Source organism: Cebus imitator, unplaced genomic scaffold (assembly GCF_001604975.1).
Source record: "Cebus imitator isolate Cc_AM_T3 unplaced genomic scaffold, Cebus_imitator-1.0 Scaffold109, whole genome shotgun sequence".
In the NCBI taxonomy this organism is placed as follows: domain Eukaryota; kingdom Metazoa; phylum Chordata; class Mammalia; order Primates; family Cebidae; genus Cebus; species Cebus imitator.
The window spans coordinates 519379-521463 of NW_016107424.1; the positions used below are offsets into that span (position 1 = coordinate 519379).

At 34.1% G+C, this 2085-nt stretch overlaps 1 protein-coding gene across 5 annotated transcripts in view; it reads right to left on the reverse strand.

The window, feature by feature from the left end:
- Positions 1-438: 438 nt before the first annotated feature.
- The window catches only part of NBN (nibrin), a 51218-nt gene continuing 49571 nt past the window's right edge, over positions 439-2085 (reverse strand). For 4 of the 5 annotated variants that reach the window (XM_017538055.2, XM_017538052.2, XM_017538057.2 and 1 more), the window contains one exon: positions 439-622. In XM_017538055.2, coding sequence (XP_017393544.1) covers positions 592-622 — 31 coding nt within the window. In that variant the 3' untranslated portion in view covers positions 439-591. Of the gene's footprint in view, positions 623-2022; positions 2083-2085 lie in introns of those variants that run through there. The other variant, XM_017538054.2, reaches the window with a different exon arrangement.

Below are 2085 nucleotides of genomic sequence, written 5' to 3' on the forward strand. Positions count from 1 at the left end.
GAACCCGGGAGGCGGAGGTTGCGGTGAGCCGAGATCGCGCCATTGCACTCCAGCCTGGGTAACAAGAGCGAAACTCCGTCCCAAAAAAAAAAAAATTATATTGATATTCCTATGATTTTTAATCTTCTAAGTAAAAAAGCAAGGTGTAGAACACTGTATATGTTATATTATCATTTGTGTAGGAAATTATTTAAAAATAGGAATTTGAATAGGAATTAAAAATCCCAAGATGCATAAGAAATGAGTATCATGAATTTTTCTCTGAGAGGAACCAAGTAGCTAGGATAGTGGTGGAAGGGTAGTCTTTACCTTATGTACTTTTAGAATTTTTAACTGTGACTATATTAACTATTTAATAAATAAAACACATTTAAAAATGAAAAGAGAGATGCGATGACAAAGCCTGAAAACAAACAATAACTGTTACACACAAAAGAATCAATGTTTTCTGCATTTTATTTAATAAAGTTAGGCCATAAAATATTTGTAACTTAAATCTCCTCTATATACTGTATATTCATATAACCTTGTTAGCCTGAAGTAAGATGCTTGCTAGCAAGTTTTTCCATGGCTCCTTTTCAAAATCCTTAGTTATCTTCTCCTTTTTACATTAGGATTGTATCTGCAAAGAAAGAAATGGGGTTAAATGATATTTAGATAAGGGATGGTATTTCTTTTAAAGGTAAAGGACTTTCAAACTGTAGTCACACTTTGGCAAATAGGATGGGAATGACAGTTTTGTCCTTAGGATCAGATATTAAACACTGACATTTTAATTTTCATTTATCCCTTTGATGTTTCTTTGATGAAAATATGGCAAAAATCAAAAAAGCATCAATAACAAAAACCCTGTAAAAGTTTAAAATAATTAATGAAAACAGTTTAAAAATCAAGGTATGTTTACACGTCTTTCTGTATGGCTTCAAAGATCCCCACTCCCCCCACCACCCAATTAAAGCATATCATTTGCACAAAAGAACATGCATTATCTACCTAAAATGTAATTAGCATGTTACAGTATTTTCTCCTTTGGCAGTTAAACAAATATGGCTGAACAACCCATCTCATTTGACTACTTATGAAAAATCAGCATTGTTTGTCAACTTTTTTTTTTTAATTGACTCAGTCTCACTCTGTCACCAAGCTGGAGTGCAGTGGCATGATCTTGGCTCACTGCAACCTCCGCCTCCCGGGTTCAAGTGATTCTCCTGCCACAGCCTCCTGAGAAGTTGGGATTACAGGCAGGCACTACCACACCCAGCAAATTTTTGTATTTTTAATAGAGATAGGGTTTTACCATGTTGGCCAGGCTGGTCTCGAACTCTTGACCTCATGATCCACCCACCTCAGCCTCCGAAAGTGCTGGGATTACCCGGCCTGTTTGTTAACATTTTTATCAGCAATTTATACTGTCAATTATGAAATCAGAGAATCAATCTAATTGGCTGAAAAACAGACTCAAAGTATTTCTCTGTTCTGTCTTTAAGTTGGGAAAATATTACTCTCCCCTAGCTGGTATCGACCTCTAATAAAGTATTTTCTTAGTAGTTCAGAGGCAATTATTATAATAGGTTTGTTAGGCCTGCAGGAATGCTGAAAATGTATTAAATCAGAATTAAATTATAATCACATAGTACAACTCTAAAACCTCCCACAAAACCTGCTTTGAAACTCTAATCCGGCTTTTTGTTTTTATGTATGTGCCAATTAAGACTAAACAAATAGTCTGGCATTTTACTTGTCTTAATTCAAAACTCATTTTAATCAAAATTCTACTCAGAGCTAAAAAACCTCACAAATCTATATACCAATTTCACACAATTCAGGAACGATCTTTTTGCCTGAATGCCCCCAGACAAATTTTAAGTATCTTATACTTAAACCAAAACCTCCAGGCTACATCTAATAGCCTCAGTTAAGAGGTGCTTAAGTAATAAAAATAAACACAAGTTAAAAATAAAACATCCTTTAAGTTAAGAGACTAGGTGTCTTATGAGGATAGAAGAAACAAATTCTTAATTTCTATGAACAGAACTAAATTTTATATACATAGATCATCAGCAAGAGACTCTTCTTTTGCATGTT